A 19,646-nucleotide genomic window follows, 5' to 3' on the forward strand; every position below is an offset into this window, starting at 1 on the left:
CCCCCGTGGCTCTGCAGATTACAGCACCTCCCCTCCTGCTACGTATGGCTATAGAAAACTCGACTTACTGCGTACATATATATACACACAAACTCCTGGCTCACCGAATGCACGGAGAAGAAAGCAGGAACAGGCCACAGCGCATTCGATGAAGTGAAGTTTTTATTGCATGTAAAATATAGCAGCAACAATAGTGCAAAGACAAGTGTCCAGCCTGGCGCGTTTTGACAGTGTTGCCGCGGTCTTGATCACATGACGCGCTGGACCAATTCAGACATAGATATAGTGAAACCAACAAATATAGCCACTACCTTGAGCAATAGCAATAATAAAAAGACTAGATGTTAACATTGGTCATCGCAATTCCTTAAAACATAAAAACATATTGCAATGTTTGTTTATATATTTAAAACGACATGTTGATTCACACAGCTAACCAGAATGTTATATACAAGAAAATAATATTGTATAAATACTGTAATGTTGTGAAAGATGAGGATTAAATGACATATGGTGGCTGCTGCAAATACAGCTGAAATAAGCCTTAAAATCAGAAAACATAGTCTTACACCATCAATAAAATTACTACAGTCGACATTAAAAACAGAGGGTCCCCAAAAAAATTAGTATTGTAACCATGCTAGTTAACAAAACCCTAAAGTGCAAGTGGAAGAGTTACTAAATGTGCAAAAAACTGGATTTAAAAAATATCTTGAGCCGTGGCAACAGCTAACTTATTACTGCTGCGCTGAAAATAAAGTGCACGTGCAAAAATCACATGATGAAAAGTGCAAACTCGGAATGAAAACATGGTTCAATTTATAAAGATCATTGGATGTTAAAAGTAAAAGCAGTCAAACAAATCATCGATGTTAAAACATAAAAGTCTCAGTTTCAGATAACAAACAAGGCTACAAAGTCAGAATCCTCCGCTAAAAAAAAGTCAGTGAATGAGGGATGTCAAATTAATGAGTCTTACAGTACACAACACATTAAAGATAATAGTGGAATCCCAAATTGGACTAGAATCCAGACAAGTTTCGCAATGGTATTTCAAGAAATGTATTTAAAAAAATCCTAAAAGATTTCATAAATAATTTTAACATTTTGATACAAAAATTCATGAAAAAATTACACATTTCCTATAAGCAATAATTTTTATCTAAAAACATTGTTATAAAAAAATTGTACAACTCCTCCCCTGTATTCAGGCCATTTGGCATCCTGGTATCCAATAGCACAATGAAATGGAATTCCAGCTGACGCAATAGTTTTCCTCTATTGCTTCCTCGAACGGACTTTGGTACAGATCCAATTACAAAATAACTTATCTCATTCAGGTTGTTGTCTTGTACAAGTTTAAAGTGGCGAGCCACTGGATAGTTGGGATCAGAATTAACCACGGCCCTTAAATGCTGGAGGATTATATTAAAAACCTGAAGCTTAGTGCGAATAAAACGTATCTGAGTTGGCATGTACACTCCAATACACATACTGCGAACTCCGTTCGACACGTGAGATGACCCTGGATCTTAACAGTCAATTCCTGAAAGGCAGTGGTATATTCAGTGGTGTTTTTCCCAAACTTACAGGCTCTGCAACTTGTACATTTGAAGAAACCCAATCTCGGTGACAACCAGGTATTGGACACAACCACCTCTGGGCTAGATCTAACCAGCGCATCCCTCATCAAGGGAGCGCGTCTGAATGTAAATCTAGGAAGACTAGGCACGATCTTTGTTAGTGACAGATCTGATAAGATGATCGGCCCTTATCCGTCTATCTTGGCAGCAGTAGGTGGTTATTAACCTGATTGAGTTTGCAGTATTGGCTAACTGACCAGAGGATATATTGGTAGCTCTTGTTGCAGCTGTTTAGCCCTGCAGGAATTCCTCCCTGTTGGTGTTATTGGCCTTCACTCGATCCTCTTCTAAATCTTTTGCGTTATAGCCTCTTGCCCAAAATCACTGAAAGGCTTCTGCTTGACAAAGACAAAGGTAAATTTTGGAACTGCAAATCCTTCTAATACGCAGAAATTCACCATAGGGAATGCCGTGGATGAGCACTGCTGGCATGCAGAATAGAGTTGCCTGCAGTGCTCTTTCTGTAAAGGTTGGTTTCAATATGGTTGTTGTTTATATACAATTCCACATCTAAAAATTGGACACAGCTAGTACTAATATGGGCAGTGAAAGTTAGATTGAAGTTATCATTTAGGTCGCTAACACATTTTTGAGCAGACACTTCAAACCTATATATATATCTACCTGAGCTTCATACTTACTTAGTACTTACATTTGAAACGCATATGCCTTTACCATGCGTGCCCTTACAATGAAATTCGTTGTAAAGCCATGCATGGCAAAGGCACATGTGTTGTAAAAACCCTGCATGATAATGGTATGCAAGGTAATGATGCGTTGTGACGGCTGTGTTGTAATGGTAATGCGTGGTAGCCAGATGGTGGAGTAAAGATGCAGGTTAATCAATTAGAAAACTGAGCTAAGCCACCCTGGAACACGTAGGCTGGTGGGCAGAATCAATTGTCAATCCTCCTACCTAAACATTCGAACTACAAAGGACTCTACGAATGGTTCTACTGCTAAACAGCACGTCATACAGAGCCAAATAGAAAGCATACTAAAACACCACATTCAGGTAAACTTAAAGGAACATTTGTGGAGTAGGTGATCGCTCTACAAAGGGCCTCCCAAATTCATGCGTCTTGGTCCTTGGAATAATGGACTGGCAATCTGAGCCATGTCTTTCAAATTAACTCAGCAGCATTCAAAACATTTCTTAAATGGGCTATTGGGCCCTTCAGACATATGAGCTAGTTCGGTTTGGATGCAGCCAGCATTTAAGATAGTTTTTGCATGAACTTGCTTATGGTGACAGGCGCAAATTGTGTTCACTCCTTGTTTGCAGTTTTACCTTCTGTTAAGTGCCACTTGAAAACTGTGCTATTTCAATGGCTGATATTTCACAGATACTGAACAAATTGTGCTTACTGTCCATTGATCCAGGCGCCTGGTAAATACTGATATTTCTTTTATATTGCAACGGCAGCTGTGCTATTTAGTCAACTGCCAGGTAAGCAATGACTGTTTATTTTCTATGTGCCAGGCCACCAGCCAAATAGTACATAATTAGCCAGCAGCAGGTAAATAGAGAAAATTATTTTCATTTGCAAGTAGTACGTCTTTTCTGCCATGTAGCAGCAGTCGGGTAAAAAGGGGGGTTTCTAGGCAACATACCTGGCCACTGGACAAATAGTGCTCAATGGTTGCTATTTTGCCAATGGCCAGGAGAAAAGTGAAGTTCCTTCTCTGTTTGCGTGACCACCAGACATAGTACATAATGTCTGATACTTGGGTACAGGGTAGGTAAACTTAAGTTTTTTTACTTTTGTAGGGCTGTCAGCAAAACAGAACATAAGCTCATTTAGCCGATGCACGGGTACATTGTGAAATTTTTCTGCTAGTTGCACGGCTGTCACCTCAGTGCAGAATCTCTACTATTAGCCAGCATTCGGGCAAATAGCAGAGAAAATTAACTATTTACTCAGTGGCTGAATAGCCACCACCATCATTTATAATTATTTTTTTTTTTTTAAAGTAGGCGTCTTTTTCAGCATTTAATTTGGACCGCCTACTGGGACGCGTACTTACGGACTAAGGATACGGAGTTTTGATTTCTGGCATTACTTAGCCCTGGGAATTTCCCCTTGCATGCAGCACAATACACTGGATCGTCGACCTTGGAGTCTAGCCACGCAGAGTTTTGTACTTTTGTGATATTAAGCTCTGATGAAGTTCTCCTTGTGAGAACGAAATGCGTTGGCTGAACTGTTTTTGCTATTAGCTTATGGAAAGAATTGAATTGAAATAAAGATGTTTGATACAACATAAGTGTCTTGGACTTCATTGCCTGGTGCATCCCCACTTGTAGCTGCCCCTTTCAGGATCTGGAACGCAGAAGCACCACGCAACGGGCTGGGACTGGGGAATTTGTGCAAAGGACCACTCACTGATGAAACTGGCGCGAGGTGCAGAGCCACAAGTCTGCTTTAAATTTGTATTTTTTTTTTTTTTTTTTTTTTTTTTTTTTTTTTAAGTACCCCGGAACAAGAGGGTGCAAAATGCATGCTTTTCACTCACACAAAAAAAGGTTTCTCTTGGCACAGTTTATATATTTTTGCACCGGATGGTTTTACGTTGCATAACAATAGAATTACACACGTAGTAAAGGCCGAAAACGTAATTGTTTAGGAACACCATGAATGTAGACATTCTACACTGTTGCAAGATGCAATCTCATATCGCAGTCTTCAAAATTAAAACGGTGCTCAAGCTGGATCTGACATGGACATGGTCCAAGCAGGCATTTTTTGGCAGATTGCATTAGCTGTGGCTGCAGCCTAGAAGAACTGTTTTTTCAACCTCCATCAAACACCCTTACCAAATTTTCATAACCCCCTTTATTTTTACATGCATTACAATTGGTTCTGGTCTTTAATGTAAAGCCTCATGAAACACTGCTGTTTCCAAATGCAAATGTATCCCGTATGTATGTGACACAGGAATATGTCACACAAGTTGCCCTTTTCGATGAACGCCTACATTACAACACCCTTTTTTTTTTTTAATAACGAAGTGTAGATGTGCCTTACCAGTCAGGGAGTAAATAACCAAACAGAACAACATGGAGACGGAAGACGTCATGGCCCAGTTGAGCAGCCTCTGGTTCCGCATGCTGCTGTAGATGGCAATGGAGGACTCGTGGCACTAGAATGAAAAATAAATACCCACATTACACATGGACGTGACAGCACTGTAGATTCAGGGCTTCTACCGAGCAGACTGTCCAACAAAATGAAGCAAACACAGGGAGATGATGGACGGAGCGCTGAAACTTTTCAGACACTCGCCCCAGTCACAGATCTGGGTTGAATCCATCATGGTTCTTTAGCTCACTTTGTCAACTCAGTTCAGACCAAGCAATATGCAAATCAGTTGTGACCCTGTGCCTCAGTGGGAGACTGATTGTTTCTTCTCTAAATACTCAAGATCCACATATTTTTATTTTATTTATTTTAAAGGTTTTATATTGCACGGGCTAAACCCAGAGGTATCAGAGTGCTTTACAGAAGCAAGAGCAAGGCAACATTTCCAAGGAGCAATGGATACAAACAAAATACAATAAGGGACGTGAGACATCCAATAACTAATCTGTATCAAGGCAAAAAAATAAAGTTCCAAAAGGTTACAACCAGTTAAAAATAAGGGGAGTGAGACAGAGGGATACACAATTAAATATACAAAGAAACATTTATAGTTACAGAAATGAGGTAAAAACAACTAACAAAGTTAGAGGATAAAAAGTGCAGGCTCAGCTGGAGCCAACATTTACAGAACACTGTACAAAAATTTACAGAAATATGATAAGAACAGAAGTAACTGAGGGACCATGAGGAGCAAAGCTAGTGGAAACAATAAGGAGAACACAGGGAAGAGCAAGGCCAGCAGGTCAGCAGGGGATGACCTGAAACAATGGAGCAAAAAGAGATCAGGTTCAGAAAGATTCATAGGCTCCAGTATGTATTGAGAAGATGGCGTTTCAGGTCTCTTTTGAAGCCAGGGTAGGAGGGGTTGCAACAAAGGTCTCTCGGTAGGGCGTTTCAGATGCTAGGACCCTTTCCTGAGAAGGAGTGAGTCTGGGTGGATTTCTTTTTTAGTAGCGGGGGAACAAGAAGAAGAACATTGGAGCTTCTTATCAGCCTGGTACTTTCTGCTCTTGTGAGTTTATTGTTTAGGTAGTCTGGGTATTGAGAGTGAAGTGCTTTGTCGGTGATGCATGCGGTCTGGTAGATGCATCTTCCTTCAATGGGAAGCCAGTTAAGGGGCTTGAGGGCAGGCGTGATATGATCATTCCGTTTACAGTCTGTTATAAGACGGATAGCCATGTTGAGCATGGATATGAGGGGGGCGAGGGGAGTTTTAGGGGTTCCGGTGAGTATAGCGTTACTGCAATCAAGTTTAGAGAGGACAAGCGATTGAACGACCCCTTTGAAGTCATCATAGGAGATGAAGGGTTTGATTTTTTTTTAGGTGTTTAAGTGTGTAAAGTGCTCCTTTGGCTGAGTTATTGATATGGTCCTTCAGTGACATATCTTTGCCCAGTGTGAAACCCAAGTATTTAGCCGTGTTGTATAGAGTGAGCGGACAGTTAAGGGCTTTGATGTCTGTGATCCAGCCTTGGATAGGGAGGTGGTTACTTTTGGGGTAGAAAATAATGATTTCCGTTTTGTTGGGATTTAATTTAAGATGGTTGGATTAAAACCAGGATTGAATCTTGCTCAATGTGGTATTTAGATGAAGGATTTTATAGTAGAGTTGCGGGTCATCGGCGTTTAGGTGATAATTGATCCCATCTTGTTTCAAAATGATAGCAAGGGGTTCCATGAAGAGGTTGAAAAGAAGGGGAGATGATTGAGCCCGGGGGACACCGTGAGAGACAGGAGTGGGATTGGAGAGGCAGGAGTTGATTTTAATTTGTTGTGTTCAGTGTTGGAGGTAGAAAGTGAACCAGTTTAGGACTGTGCCAATCAGGCCAGTACAAGTCTTAAGAGATTCCAGTAAGGAATGCATGGTGGACTGTATTGAAAACAGCTTGAGCGGTCCAGAAGAATAAGAAGGCAAGCATCTCCATTCTCTAAGGAACAATGAATGTCATCAGCAATGTTAAGCAATGCGGTTTCTGTGCTGCAGCCTTTCCTGAAACCAGATGGAAAGAAGTCCAGTAGATAGTATTTGTCAATGTGTCTGTCGAGTTGTTGTAAGACACATTTCTCCATGGTTTCAGCTAGGAGTGGGAGGTTAGAGATGGGACAGAGCTTGTTGGAATCATTCGGGTCTGCCTTGTTGTTTTTGAAAATGGGAGTGATTTGCCCAAGTTTAAGGTACGCAACCAGAGATGAAGGAGGTGTTGATAATTTTTGTCCAACATGGTGGGATAATGTGTTTAAGGTTGTGTACTAGATTTGCCGGGAGTGGGTCTTTGGTATGAGAGGTCGGCTTTAATTTCGCAATGATATGAAAGACTTCAAGCTGGGTCATGGTTATAAAATTTGTCCAAGTGGCATTGTTTTTCAATTGTGAGTTGGAAAGGGTGTCTCCAGTACCAATTGGTGTAGATTGAGTGAAGAAAGAATCAGGAGGACGGGTTGATGTGGAGAAAGGGGGAATGATAAGAGAGCTATTCATAGCAGGAAAGGCCATGATTTGTGGGAAGGATTGATCAATTTTGGCAATTTTGTCTCTGAAGAAGCTGGCAATTTCCTCACATCTTTCATTGGAGGCCATCAAGACAGGAAGGGCAGATGAGGTTTGTATTCTGACAATGTTAAAGAGTTCTCTCTTGGCCTATTTTTAGCACAATCAAGTTGGGTATGGAAGAAAGATAGTTTTTCTCTAAATATGTGCTTCTTATAAGCTAAACTTTCAGATCTAAGGAGAGCTAAATGTAATAGCGAGGGGTGTTGTTTACAAGTCCTTTCCGCGTGTCTAAGTTGTCTTTTTTCGTTATTGAGCTCGGGATTAAACCAAGATTTAGATTGGATTACGCTCTGTTTTTTAAGTTTAAGCGGTGCAACTTGGTCAAGAACATCAGTTATTGCCTTGTTGTAATAGTTGGTAAGCTCATTTGCGTATTGGGAGTTCGGGAGACGTTAGAGTTAAGCATGAATTTTTGACTCAAGTTCAGTTGGTGGGACTTGTTTGAGGTCTCTGGTCCAGATCTTAGGTTTGTTATTTAAAATTGGGGGATGGAGGACAATGGACAAGATTTGAACAGAATGAGATGGTGGTAAGACCAGTCAATGGGGACGATGTCAGTAAGGGAGACCAGATCATTGCTAGTGATGATAGCGTCAAGTGTGGCACCTTTATTATGGGTAGGTTTGTTGCAGAGTTGCTTATGGATGTTGACTGGTTGCCTTGCGAACCCAAATTTATGAAAATGGCTTCTTGTGCAGCTAGTTTTGCTTATAGCTCTTCACCACAACTGTTCATATTTATACTATATGCACATTTACTTATGCAAGTAGGACAAAACAGACACATAATACAGTGTGTAATGAGACCACATATGAAGAAGCAACATTGTAGTGTTAGCAACATAGTTTATCAATCATACAAACAAATAGGGTGGAATGCTTAAAATCACCCTGGGGAAGCATTCCAACCTATCACTCTTAGCCCAATAACCCACTCTAGACAGGGTCCCGCCTTATGCGAATCAGTACTGCCTTGTTCCTCATGGGAATAGCCTACCCTGCACTGCCAAGTGAACCCCGTCTCAGAAGGGTACACAAGCTACCTCAGACAAGTTTCAGGGTTGTCAGGCGTCATCTGACGGGTATAGCTTGGATACTGTGGTACAGACAACAAGGGAGCCATGTCTGGGCAGACAATTGACCACTAAGTGTGTTACATCAAGCTCACATAAGGTGATGGAAGGATATGCTGACCATATCCCATTCACTCCCAGCTGCTTCTTCCTTTCTGGAGTCAGACTCAGGTTTCATACTTGTGAGAGAGTGATAGAGGTCACAGATGTAGCTACACTTAACACAAATGCACAATTTAGAGTTGCACTGTACAGTGTGCTCACTATGAATATTCAAAGTACTTTTCTAAATACAGATGTGAGTGGACTGTGTCGATGACAAATATTCAATGAAACTTGGTTTTTAACCAGGCCCCTAGGTCACCTTTCATCATCGAGAATCAAATCTATCATTTTATTGATTAACATCATATGGGGTAACATGGACAAGATTCCTAGTCGGGGATCTGCAATTGTGTGTGTGGTGCCATTTTTAAAACTCTTACGGGTGAAGTTTGTGACGAAACATGTTTTGCAGCTAAAGACAGTGAAGTGGCAAAGCTGTGGCATTCCAATGGCTATCTATTGAGCAAAGTGAGATACTGCAATATACAGAAAAATGAAACCTTCGCAAAGCCAGTGTTGGTTTCGGAGATTGGATTAATGCATAAAATTCAATACACTGTATAAAAATGAAGGTGCATATTACCTGAAATCCGAAGCAGATTGTCGGGACAACACTGAATATGGAAGCCAAGGAAGAAGCGCTGCATGATGGGAAAAAAGTGAACAATTATATTTTAGGAAGAAAAGGCAATATTCCACATGCTGATCTTTTGTCGTTGACTAGCGTGCAACATAACTAAGGAGCGGTTTTCGGATCTGCGAGGCCACCTAAGGTTAGGAAATTCACTTTTATGGTTAACAGACATGGGGCTGTGGAGGAAGGTAATGACCCATTAATTTTCAGCCCAGAAATGTATTGGTTTAAACTAAAATCAGTTAAATATCTTTAGGAGTTAAATATTTAATGAGAAAGTCTAGATACTACTCCTAGGTTGAATTTATGTGTGACACGGTTTGAACCTGTGAGTCGAACTGAATTCATCCAGCAACCGAGTCAACAAACAAATAAAAAAAAAAATATTTAATTGATGCATTATACAATTTCCTGAAACCCCAGAGATGGTCTGCCTCCTTTTAACTACTGAAATATTAACCTATTTGCCTTTACCGTCTCATTAAAACAAAACTATCTCAAATATCGTAAAAAAAAGTATAGGGTCAAAAACAACAACGCATAGTTCATTGCATCAGAAAACAAAAGCCAAAGGATTGCTGAGCATCCGGATCCCGTCACCACGAAGATGGCTGACCACCTGCATCCTTGACTGCGAGGACTGCGGATCAACCCGCAGGGCTGGGCAGGCCTTTTATTGCAGTGGACATTTCCCCAGTGAGCTGGAGCCCTTGGAGGCTGGTTTTGAAAGCCAAGGACCACCCCTGGAGCCTCTGTCCCTTCCCCAGATCTCAGAGATTAATTGCAGCAGGAACAGGGGGGCTTGGAGAAAACAAGATGAAGGGAGGAAGATGGAAGGTGGAGAGAAAGCGATCAGAGAGGAGAGAAAGCAAACAGAGAGGAGAGAAGAAAAGCAAATGATCAGGGGAGGAGGGATGTAGAGGGTTAAAAGGAGGGCAGGAGACATGGAGGGGGCGAGAGGGAGGGCAGAATAGAGGGGAATGCATAGATGGAGCGCAAGGAGGTGCCAAACACTGGTTAAGCTTTATGCTCCAATTGTACTGGCCTCCCAGAGTTGTATTGGCATTGATTGACGATTACTTTGTGCTATATTAGTTGCCATGTGAAGAAACTTGTAGCCGTGTGAAGAAACGCTGGCCCCTCAGTATAAACTGAGCCTCAATTCTGTCAGGTTTAAACCCTCAATCTATTTAGGAAATGTAAATAAAAGTAATGCAGCCTTTCCCAGTACTTTTAAATGACAGGAATGGTCAGGGACTGGGTACCTGAGGTTTGAGTGGGAGAATAGCAGCACTTCTCAGCAGGGGGTGCAATACTTTTAGTGGAAGAGTACTTTGGAGCAGGAAAACAGGTACTCTCTGAGACACTGAGTACTAGTACACCTATATTCCCATTTGAAGGATTGCCTGCTGCAGAGCATACTTTGGTAATGCTGCTATGAGCTCCTCACCAAAGCAATCAGCGCAGGAAAAATATGCTGCAGTCGGTAAAATAAGCTTGTAGGTGTGTCTATGTTTTTGATGGTCGCTGCATAGCTAAATACATACAAGGTCCCAAAGGCGAGACCGATTGCATTGCAAATATTTGTTCTGTCATGTTCTCCTTATATTCAAATTTCAGAATACTGGGATTTGGGTTTTAGGATTGAGATAAGAAACACACAAATGGTAATAGGAGGATGCTTGCAATTTGTCTATCCGCTGCTTATCACTCAGGGTAACATTCCATCCGATCGTCTTTTGACCACCATGCCACCTCAGTTTAGCCACATGTAAATCAGTCTTGACAAAGCTCTAATAGGAAAGGTGCAGAACCAAACTACAACCAACTGAGGAGCCCCAATCAGGGCAAAAATGGTCTGGGGTTTGCATATGTTCTGGTTGAGAGGACCTCGTGTGGCAGTTTTGGTTGGACTGTTCCTATTGGTGCAGGCTCAAGACTGATTTGAATATAGCTGGGTCTAATCTGAGGTGGCATGGTGGACAAAAGAACGATGGGTTGGGATACTGCCCCGAGCGATTGGCAGCAGTTAGGCAAATTGCAAGCACTCCTCCCATCTGCTTTTGTGTGTTTCTAGGAGCGAAACGCGAGATTGGTATCAAGGAGGGCTGACAGTTATAGGCCAGGACATCAAGTTTATAAAAAATGTGTATGGTAATAGTATCAAACAATCTTTATGTTGTGGTGGGCAGTCCACTTCACTAGTCTACATTGGTTATGTTTTCTTTTCTGGCGATGTGTACAACATTCAAATACTTTACATTGCAGTAAAAAATGTGAATGAGTGGCCTAATGTTATTGGTTACAACAGCTGGAAAGGGAAAAAGTATGGGCAGTAATTCAACAAAATGCCATGGACAGCAGGGGTGTTAGACTGCACCCTTTGAGCAGTAATTACAGATGTCAGGGACAAGCCACTGGCTCTGAAATCCAGGCCAAAAAAAGGATACAGCTGAACCTACTAAGGCTAGGACATTGCATCGCGATCTGATTGGACCAGGATTCAGACCAGAATACAGCATTATTTCACTGACACATCACTGCACTCTCCCACATATGTACAAAAACTCAAGCAGTTTAGAGCTACCACAAGATAGTATGCAGTGCTTTATAAAAACTGCATGAACCCAAATTAGGAGGTGGGCCTAAAGCAGTAAGGCTGAGCCCGTGTTAGAATGAACAAAAGAAGTGCTAATACTGCTACTATTTGCAACCTCAAATATACTTGTGAGGAAACATTTTGAGAGATAACAAAATGTCTGGAATCATTTCTTTTTCGATTTAATCAATAGATTTTATAGTATCAAAAACTCATAACGTCCTTCCCAAAGACAAACAACAAGAGAATTATCTATGAATCGCATAAATGAGACAGTGTACGTGAAATGGACAAACAAACCTTTCAGATGCACGTTTCAAACATTCTGAGGAGAATCACTCATCTTATTGCCAAACATACTGGTACCTGTAACACATACACTTACTCAATCAAGCTCGTGACAACACAAATAAAGACAATAACATTTAAAAGACAATAACATTTTGTGCTCTTATTTTGGAAAACCACAGAAAATCACATTGCAAAAATTTCAATAGCAATAATGAATTAATTTGAAACCAATTACAACTTCTTGTGGTAGTACAACAAGGTCAGTAAAAACTACAACATAAATAAAATCACATGTCTGACGAGCCCGATCCCTACCCCACATCAGCACCATATTTACACTTGAGGGGATAAGGAAAGGCAGAAGAAAGGACACTACTGTAGGCGAAGGTGGCTTTAAGAGTCCTCGTTTCCATTCTGGTCCTGGTACTGCCTTCATGGCGACCGAGACCCTGACAGCAACGTCGCCGCCACAGGAACCAAAGAGCAAGCCAGGGTTTACAGCGGATTCCCATGACCACTCCTAATGGAGCTCCATAGGTAAAAGATGGCTCGCCTAAAAGCAAACACCCAGATGTGAGATGAGAGGAACTTCCTAAAAACAGAGTTGAGACAGCTTCCAAGAATTTGAAGGCTGACTTAACAATTCCAGATCCTGGGAGGATTAGAACAAGACTAGTACATTCATTAGGAAGTCTCAGAGAAATACTCTTTTAGAAGTATTAATGTTATAGCACTCTGGTTAGGTCATTAATGAATATGTCATGTAATTAATACACAATAATGGAAGTACAAGAAATGCCTGAGATGAGATGTACCTTGAGGAACTATGGCGTTCCTTGAAGACTGGGTGTTCGTTCATTAGGTAATATTTGATCACAACGACCATCGCCAAATAGAAAGCAGAGAAGGTACCTAGAATGCTAAAATAAAAGGTTGTGGAGGTCAGAGGTCAAGCGTAATATTGATGTTGAGCTCTATTGTTAATAAATTCACTCCCAGCTGGTTTGTACAAAAAGAAGTGCATTCTAGAGACCCTGCCACACACCTCTGGTTCATAAACAAGTGGGGAAAATGGCAACAATCCGGATTAGAGGCAGTAGTGAAACTTACCATCTGCATGCTGAACTGGGGCTGGTGCAGTAGAATATACAAATGTTTGCCCCCCTCTGCGGGCAGGGGTCACTATGGAAGTGCCAGTGGTTGCATAAAGTAAGCTAGAGGTCACAGCTGTGACCCCTGACTACTCCCAAATAATATTCATGTTTGTGAACCGCACCTCATCCATATTATGGGCCCTGGCTATCTTTGGACATTTGGTGGATAGCAAGAGAGTAAATCGAGCTGACAACTGTAAATACTTGAACAACAAATGCTTCAATACAGGACTGAATACCAACAAATATACTAGAAAACTGGTAAAATGTGTAAGTCCCCGATTTCCAAACAGAAAGGATTTTAGTTAACGTCTACATTTTTTGTGCATAAAACATAGTATGAAAGAGTGAGAGACTTCAAACTAAACAAAATCCTACATGCAATAAAATATTTATATAGTGTACACGAGACCAACAGAATTGTCGGTGCTTTAGAAATATCAGAGATCAGTAGCCGAGTTTTACGCAAAACATACGATACATACAAGCAAAGTAATCTAAGAGCAACATTCCCATAAAAATGATAGAGTATACGTTAGGGAGCAATATTAGTAGGACAAAAGATCTACATTTTTCAGACAGTTGGCCGATGCGGCACTCACGTGGACAGCTATTCAGGAGATGAATAGTGATGGAGCAGTAGTTCCTTGAGTTTCTTTTTAAACGTTTAGAAGTAGGCAGTGTTCTGATGAGTAGGAAATTGAGTTCTATATCCTGGGTGCATTTCCTAAGGGGTGTTTCAGAGTCTGTTTTGTTGAAGGCAGCAATTCCTAGCAGCAAGTTGCCTCTTAGAGCATGGACTATGAGCGATTGTCTATTCCTTGGACAGGCAGTTGGAATCTCCTTCATATGCAGCTTTGTATGCAGTGTAGGCTACTTTGTAGTGGCTTTTAGCTCCTATTTAGCCCATTAAATTAGGTCAACAGGAGAGAGATGGGAACTCCCTAATCAAAAGGATAAATGTTCCTGGGGCTTGCCCTACACAATTTTGGCATTTTCAAGATGGCGAAGCCTTTGGTCACACTAAATTTGAGTTCCGAGGGCTGGGGATGTGCGAGGGCAGTGTACTATGGCAATCCTAATGTTCTTCCACTTCTAACACTACAATCCAGTTTTAGGCAGCCTCTGTACCACCAAGAAATTCGGAGACAGACGTCTGGTAGAACAAAGCTGCATTTTCAGCAATCAGACCGTAAATACTTACAAATAATTGATTTGCCATTCTGTTTCCCTCCTTTGAATTGAGTCCCAACTGTAATATGAAACCTTCCCCAAAGTACAACATTGGTCATAGGCCTCTTTGTTACTTGTGCTCTTGCATTTGTAAGCAAGCACAGTTACTGTTTTGGGGGTTTTCTCAGTTTCAGAAGGCCCTAGAGCCTTCTGTTTTATGTGTGTGATTTCCTTTTTTATTTGCTTGAATTTGCTCCCTCTAAATAAAACAAATATCGAATATTTTTCAGAGATTCAAATATTTAGCTTTAAATGGACATATAGCTGGAGTGCAGCTACTTGAGCCACAGTTTCAGATCCAAGGACCCTATCTGCTCCTGAAGGAATCATGGCTACTCTCCTTCAATACCCTTAGAATCAAGCATTCAACTAGAGTAACTATATTACCTGACTGGAGTGAATTAGTTTTGGAGGCCGGTGGCAGCAGTGGTAAGTTATGGTTCCAATAACAAAAACACCTTAGTAACAACAGGTCACTCTAAGACCAAGGGAGAATGACTCGTAACATGCTTTCCACAACAAAATAAACAACACTATAGAGTAATGGAGAGAAAGAACGTATTTCAGGTACAGGCCAGACTTGCTGCTGAAGCAACACCAAATTTGGATTAAGCAAAATTCTCAGGTTCAAATAACACAGTGCCTAAAACTAAGTATCACCAAGGGCATGAAGCAAAAGGCATACCAGCAGTTATAATCCAAGCCCAAAAAAAAAAAAAAGACAGACGGCTGGGTACCAGCCCTCTTTCCTAAAGAGAGTGAAACCATATCTTCCAGGAAGCACCTTCAGAACTGTTGTTCAAGCTCCCATACTCTCGCATCTGGATTTTTGGAACTCCCTGCTCCATACACTCTGACTCAACACTGGCACCCATTACTGCCTTCCTCCACGCCTCAGAATGGCTCAACCAGGGCCTTTAAGCCTATTGTCACATCAACCTCATTCTGATGGAGCTCCATTGGCTCTCTTTACCACCCTTCATTATCTTCAAACCCAATTGCATCATTTACTAAGGCATCGCAGCCAGCACTCTTGCTTAACATGGAGACAAGCTCACCATCTCTGGTGGTTCCCAGCACACCTATAGCCAGGACAGCATCAGACTGCAGGCTAAGAAGTGTAAAAAAAGAAGAAAAAAAAAAAAAAAAAAAAAAGACAGCAGGCCTTATCTATCTGTACACTCAGGATGTGAAACAACATCCCCATGTCCATCATGACCACAACAACGCTGCTCCAACTTAGAAAAGAGTTAAAGATGCTCCTCTTTAAAAAATGCTACATTACAATGCATTAACAGTCCACAACCCAGCTACTTTACCTCTCACTCATTAATTTGATGCTTCTCTCTGCCTTTTGGCTCATACGGAGTTATTGAAATATCACATACATGCATACAGTCCTGCTGCCAAACTACTGCTGCAGCCATTTTGCCATCAGTAGCTTTAAAGAGGAAATGTGGTGAATGATGTCACACAAGGTCTCAAAACCCAGGCAGACAACATCAAACAAAGGAGCATTCTGTATTGCCATTTGTTGGTGGTGGTTAGAGACACAGGACCTGGGTAAAGAGATTTTTTTCTCTACACTGGGTGACTCCTTTAAAGAGAGTCCGTATATCTCCCAGTATTCCTATTTAACTTATTGCATATACTCTTTGTCAAATATTTAAATGGACAACACTGATGACTGCAGCATTTTTATGTGGCAACTGAACCCTCTCACAGGCTGTGAAGCGGATTTTCAGACAGTGGCTAGTAAGTGCATCCAGTTTCTTATCCTTCGATAATAAAAGATTAGTTTCTCGAATGATGCAACTCTCACCACTATAATTAATGACTTAGCAATGACCATAAGTAAATGGCAAATGTAATTATCATCATCTGAGAAATATTCACTTTAATCAAATTCACAGTAACAAGCGGCATTTATATTGATGGGACAGAACAAACCATTCCATTAGGGAGCCTGCTGTGAATGAACATAAACAAATGGTTGGAAGTGCTGCAGAGGAGGCCCCAGAGTGCTGGGCCCATTTTCTTCGCTACAAATAGCTGGAGACCAGGATATCTGAGATGGAAAAGAGTGCAGTGAACATCAAAAAGCCTTGTCGCCAGGTAAGATTGGACTGCTTGTAATAGAGCTCTGCTCTTCCAAAGCTCCGGGTAACCCTCTGTGATAGGCTAGACTTAGGCATTTGCAAGAAGCAGCACCATTTTAGGCATGGGGAGGGAACAGAGGGTTTCCAACGGTGTCCTTCAGGACAATGCTGAGAGACTAGAAAGAGAGCATCCCTCTCACTCATTTAGTGCTGCAGATCTTGGAACTGGGAACCAGGTTCTACTCCTGGCCCTAGCTCAACATCCTTTGATTCTGGGCAAATTGCAATGTCGCCCTGCCCAAAAACTGGGTTCGATGGAGGATTCTTGGGTCCGAAAGAGTTTGACTATTTGTCCAAAAAGTTCCCAAGGATCCTAGTCTTATATTTTTTACCCAAAGTACATAAGATGTTGGATAATCCCCCGGGCAGGCCAATAGTGTCCGGGAGTGATTCTCTATTAGAGCCCATTTCCAAATACGTGGATTTTTTCCTTAAATCTTTCTTGACCGAGGTACCTTCTTATGTGCGTGACACGGCTGATTTGATCAATAAGATTGAAGGCCATGAATTTGATGAGTTGACCCAATGGATGGTGTCGTTTGACGTCACCTCATTATACACGCAGATACCTCAAGATGAGGCACTTCAAGTGATTGAGGCCTACTTGGAAGAAATACCTCCTCCTCCTCATAGGGTACCCTCCCAGTTTATTCTTCAACTAGCAGAGGTTGCCTTAAAGAATAATTATTTCAGATTTGATGATTCCTTTTTTATTCAGATCAAAGGATCAACTATGGGCTGTCCGTTTGCGCCAGAAATGGCAATCTTCTTTATGGCCAAATCGGAGGATAGATTTATTTTTAACAGCAATCCATTTAAAGAGCATATAGCGCAATGGTTGCACTATATAGATGACATCTGGTGCTTGTGGAATGGGTCTAAGGAAGAGTTGGAAAGTTTCTATGGTTGGCTAAACATCCGCCATTAGGATATCAAATTTACATTGACCATGAGAAGGACAAAGCTGACGTTTTTGGATGTTGAAGTAGCGTCCAATGATAAAAAGTTAACTACTTTGTATAGAAAGGCAACTGATAAAAATACCATCCTTCACCATACAAGTGCTCATCCTAGGAGCTTGAAAGAAAATCTTCCGTATGGACAACTATTATGAATACGTCGCAATTGTTCATCAAAATCAGATTTTGAACATCATGCGGCGCTATTTAAAGAACAGATGATCCTTCGTGGGTACCCAAAAAAGCTCTTGAAGCATTCAATAAAGAGAGCGTGGTACACGCCTCGGGAGGATCTTTTACAAAAGAAGGAGAAACCACCATTGGAACGTATGATTTGTGCGACCACTTTTGGTCCGGATACAAACCGATTCAGGCAAGTTATAATGAAAAATTGGCACTTGCTTGAAAAATTAGAATGCGGTTTTCCAAAACCCCTGTTCGCAATGGGAAAAAACAAGAGTTTTGGTCAACAACTAGTACGAGCAGACATCTTTCCCATTAAAAATAAACAGTCTTTAAGATCGCAATGGCAATTGAAACCGGTTGAGGGCCATCATAAATGTGGAACGTGTGCAGCTTGCGATTCAACCATTGAAGGTGTTGAATTTTCCCATAATGGCACCAAATGGCGCCATTCAGAATTCACTAATTGCAAATCAAAAAACATAGTGTCTGCCCGTGTGCCTTATTATATATTGGCAAACAAATAAATCAAAGGATTACGTCGCACCATTCTAGGATTAAAAAGAAAGTGTTCACTGCCCCTATGGTGCAACACTTTATTGACAATTCCCATACTGAGAAGGATTTTAAATGGACGGTTTTGTCTAGCTTTGAAACTACCAAACGCCATTTTGATATTGATGCCGCATTATTGAGAAAGCAAGCTTAACGTATTTTAAAATTTGACAGTGCTTCCACTGGATTGAATGGTATGACTGAATTATCTAGAGTGTAGTGTATATACTACAAATCCTATAGTGCAATTCATGAGCATTTCCAAAAAGAGGTACTTTAGAGCGTTTTGATTGGGCAAATTTCCCTTTTTCCATGAATCATAGCTCTCCAAACAGGAAGTGCTCTGGTTTGAGATGCCGAGTTGAGTTACAACCAGCATGGTGCACAAGTTGAATATTCCTTCACGTTTTTGAGTGAAAAGTAAGTCACTGTTTTGCCCCTGTGTTTGTTTGGTTAAAAATTACAATACTAAAAAACATACGACCGTATTCTGAAATGCGCTTATGTTTGTACTTCTTATAGAGGATACCCGTGAGGGAAAGCACGCCCGTATTTGAGCAAAAGGAAAGTCCATTACATTCAGAGATTTGAATTGTTGAAGATGCGGTAAAGTAAGTCCGCTTGTTAATAGTGTTTTAAAGTGCTTCATGCATTTTACCTGTTTGGATAGATTATTAAATGAGGAAAATATCGTGTTTATTTGTAGAATAAAGAGTCTTCAAGGAACTCAGTCCTGCACATACTCTGCAGTAAAGGTACATATCTTTTTGGTGCTTCCCGCTGGGGGTGTAAGTCGAGAGTAGCAGTAGATATATCTAATACTTTGGTTCTTTCATTTCAGAAATTCATACTGGCAAAGTGTTAAGGGAGCCTCGTAGTCAGTAACATAAACGAGTCCAGTGGCAGAAAAGCCAAAAACTCTTGGAGCAAACGAGCTGGAGCGGCCGCTCCATCTCTAGAAAACAGGTACTCACTAAGTTAGTTACATGTGCAAGAGAGAGTTAGTTCGGGTTGACGCTGTTTTTGCATCATTTATTTATTTTGTTTTATGTAGAATATCCGGTCCATTTATATGAAGCCCTGGTGATAGTCCCAGTACTATGCGCCTGGGTCTTGAAACGCGTTGGCATTTTGGGAGGCATTTAGTTAATTCTGAATGCGGCGAGCGTTGAAGGAAATTATTGGATAAAGGATTGATATACTATTCAGACACTCTTGACGCTGTAGTTGGAATAACACATGTGGTTCAAATTTTGTATATGATGTAAATTTTCCTAAAAATGTGTTTTGCATCAGATTAATGTATGAATTCATTTGCTGCTGTTGCCAATAATTTTTTCACAGTGTCCAAGTCCATTTTTATCT

The 19,646-nt window shown here is 41.0% G+C and overlaps 1 protein-coding gene across 1 annotated transcript in view; it reads right to left on the reverse strand.

Moving 5' to 3' along the window:
- LOC146812262 (putative sodium-coupled neutral amino acid transporter 8) overlaps window positions 1-19,646 on the reverse strand; it is a 332,163-nt gene that overhangs the window by 128,417 nt on the left and 184,100 nt on the right. The window contains exons 4-6 of the mRNA XM_085614572.1: window positions 12,854-12,958; window positions 9,098-9,155; window positions 4,673-4,787 (exon numbers count right to left, since the gene is read on the reverse strand). Coding sequence (XP_085470698.1) covers window positions 4,673-4,787; window positions 9,098-9,155; window positions 12,854-12,958 — 278 coding nt within the window. The remainder of the gene's footprint in view (window positions 1-4,672; window positions 4,788-9,097; window positions 9,156-12,853; window positions 12,959-19,646) is intronic.

Source organism: Triturus cristatus, chromosome 7 (assembly GCF_964204655.1).
Source record: "Triturus cristatus chromosome 7, aTriCri1.1, whole genome shotgun sequence".
Lineage (NCBI taxonomy): Eukaryota > Metazoa > Chordata > Amphibia > Caudata > Salamandridae > Triturus > Triturus cristatus.